Source organism: Coenobita brevimanus, chromosome 116, assembly GCF_032717465.1.
Source record: "Coenobita brevimanus isolate Jiangsu-jjx chromosome 116, ASM3271746v2, whole genome shotgun sequence".
Taxonomy (NCBI): Eukaryota; Metazoa; Arthropoda; class Malacostraca; order Decapoda; family Coenobitidae; genus Coenobita; species Coenobita brevimanus.
In genome coordinates, this window is record NC_137069.1 from 12,301,312 (window position 1) to 12,304,635 (window position 3,324).

Here is a 3,324-nt window from a genome sequence, read left to right on the forward strand (position 1 = left end):
ATATATATATATATATATATATATATATATATATATATATATATATATATATATATATATATATATATATATCCATATATCCATCCATCCATCATCCAATCCTGTGTTGCCCCATGAGGAGCGTAGGAGCCCGGGGCTAGGCAGTTGGTCTTGACATTTAAGATGAGTGACCAGCCTCACTCATCCCTGAGTGGCATTACATGAGCAGTCAACCCCAACCATCCCTTGGATATAAACCTTCACCGGCTCAATCCGACTGGAGCGCAATAATTACCCACTAAACCACCAGGTGCCAAAATTTGGCTATATGGTTACCACCCAGCGTAGTAAATGGTTTCCTGGTGTACAGGAAACAATTTGGCTTGTCACTCAGTGTAGTCACCCACAGGCAGAAGGACAAGGAAAGAATGAAGGAAAGAAAGACAGAAGAAGATGGAAGGATAGAAGGATGGAAGAGAGGAAAGGGCAGACACCTGAAGCAACACTAAATCAAGTGAGTGGATGGTGAGCGTCCTCACCTAGCACAATATATATATATATATATATATATATATATATATATATATATATATATATATATATATATATATATGTGTGTGTGTGTGTGTGTGTGTGTGTGTGTGTGTGTGTGTGTAAGAAGAATAAAGTTTCGAAAATATTGATGGAAAAATACGGAAATAACTAAGTAAACCTTAACTGCCGCCTCTTCAACAGTCCCGTGTCAACATGGTGAGATGTTTGGCCTTGACCTGTGACGTAAAAAACAGACCACTTTTGGCCTCACCTCCACCAGAACGCTTTGCCATGATTGGGAACTTTTATGCAAAATACAGTGAATTTCTGACAAACAGTTTTAGGCACAGTTTTATCATTAATTTATAAAAAAAGAATAAAAAATATGAATAAATGAAGTAAAGAGTAGAGAGTAGACCGAGGATGAGGTGGAGGGATGGAGTGGAGAGGTATGTGAGAGAGGGGGTGTGAGGTGGGGGGGAGGGCAGCGTAATGACAGGGGACAGGGCTACATGGAGGCGATTTGTTTCTGGCCACCCCTTATGGGATTAAGGTGTCTGGCTATAGATAGATAATACGAATCAGACGATTTTTTAAAGAGCATTTTTTAAGTAGCTAAAAAATAAACTTCTATAAAATAATTGTAATAAATAAAGATGAAGAAAACATAACAAGGTAAATCTATAAATAAAATACTGATTAAAAGATGGTTAATATTAGTTCATGCCAATAAATTACTAACCAAACCTTCACTGACTACGTATATTTCGTATAGGCCTACATGGTGACTCTCTCTCTCTCTCTCTCTCTCTTAATATTAAGTCCCGACCGTCTAAAAGGGATAGAATTGTCTGCGTGGTCTATAGATCGTATTTAAAATAGTTTGGTTGCTCCCTAACACCTCTTCCGTAGCGGTTTATTCCATATTTTACACTCATGATTCTCTTATTTGCTGCAGTCCATATTAAAACCATAATAAAAAAAAGAAGCATGATAGCAAATATTAAAACCTCGGTATGAAAAATAAATCTGTATGTAAGAGGAGCTACGACGCCTTCCTATAATAAAAACCTCTCCATTTTTTTTTTTTTTTTCCCCCAGAGGAGGTCGAGAGCTTCCACCGAAACTGCGCCACCAACGACACCATCATGACCAACACGTGCGAGACCTACACGACTCGGGTCCTCATCCGCCGGGTCTGCTCCTGTGACTTCTCCTACTGCAACTCAGCCTCTAGTCTACGGTGGACGGGGCTAATAGGAGTGGTGTCTCTGGCGGCGGTCCTCTGTTTGGGGTCTACCTGAGTCGCCCATGATGTTGCCCTCTCAATTTTCCTTTTTCCGTATCCCATTTTCTCTAAGGTGTGACCGCCCTCTTTCTTTTTTCCCTCTTTCATCTCATTTTCTCTAAGCAGTAACTATTTTATCCCCTCTCAGCTTTGACTACTATTTTCCCCCCTCTCTCTTCTCGTTTTCTCTAAGCTGTGACTGTCCTTTTTCTTTCCCTTGTTTCTTCATGAGTTGTTCTGCTTATCTTCTTTCCCCTATCCCATTTTCTCTCTGACTACCCTCTTTCATTCCCTCTTTCTTCACGGTTTCTCTAAGCTTTGACTACTCTTTTTCTTCCCCCTTTCTTTTTCTTCTGTCTATCTATCTATTGCCAGACGCCATAATCCCGTAAGGGGTGGCCATTTGACTTTGAGTTATTTGTTTTACGGGGAGGGGCACTAACCCTCCACCAACCCACTTGCAGACACGTAGGGAGCACGTACAGTTTGGTTATATGGTTACCACTCAGCGTTGTAAATGGTTTCTTGACTCACAGAAAAGCATTTGGCTTGTCACTCAATGTAAAGCCACCTGTAAAGGAAAGAAAAGCAATAAGATGTGACAGGAAAGATGGGAGAAATAGGGAGAGAGGAGGGCAGGCACAGAAAAAAAATGATAAAGGCTAAGGAAGAAGTAGGCAGCACTACATCAAGTGAGTGGATGATGGTTCATGAGTTTATTTTGCTATCTTCCTTAGGCGTTTCTTTCATAGGGTGGTTCTGTGCCTGTGATCTGCATGAGTTCCCCCTCTATTGTAAGTTCTTCACTTGTTCAGCCTTTTCTTTTCTTCCACCTTTTACCATATTTTTCTCTCTTTCTCCACGACTTTCTTGCTTCCTGCCTCGTCGTTTTCGTCTGTATGGTGAAGGTCTCTATCTGGGATCTACACGAGTCTCCCCTAATGTAACTTCTTTGCCTGTCTTTTTAGTCTGTCTCGTTTTCTTTAAGCTCTTCGTGTCCTTTTCTCACTTCACATCATTTTCTCCGCAAACGCTCTCTCTCTCTCTCTCTCTCTCTCTCTCTCTCTCTCTCTCTCTCTCTCTCTCTCTCTCTCTCTCTCTCTCTCTCTCTCCATGTGAGCTCAGTCTTCTTTCCAAAACCCTAATGAAGAAGACCGCTCACCTAAGTGTTTGAGAATTACAAAGGAAAAATAGAGAGAGGCATTGGGAAGGAAAATAAAGAGACAAATAAAGAGAGGAATTGGGAAGGAAAATAAAGAGAAAAATAAAAGAGAGGAATAGGGAAGGAAAATAAAGAGAGAAATTAGGAAGGAAAATAAAGAGAAAAATAAAAGAGAGGAATAGGGAAGGAAAATAGAGAAATTAGGAAGGAAAATAAAGAGAAAAATAAAGAGAGGAATTGAGAAGGAAAATAAAGAAAAATAAAGAAAGGAAATGGGGAGGACAATAAAGAGAGAAATTGTGTTGGAAAATAGAGAAAAACAGAGGAGTTGGGTAGGAAAAATAGAGGAAAATTGGGAAGG

General features: G+C 40.0%; 1 protein-coding gene across 1 annotated transcript in view; it reads left to right on the top strand.

Annotated features, from left to right (window-relative positions):
• The window catches only part of LOC145418790 (uncharacterized), a 10,041-nt gene extending 8,224 nt beyond the window's left edge, over positions 1 to 1,817 (top strand). Inside the window, exon 3 of the mRNA XM_080287122.1 lies at positions 1,615 to 1,817. Within this exon, the coding sequence (XP_080143248.1) occupies positions 1,615 to 1,817 (203 nt within the window). The remainder of the gene's footprint in view (positions 1 to 1,614) is intronic.
• Positions 1,818 to 3,324: the final 1,507 nt, after the last annotated feature.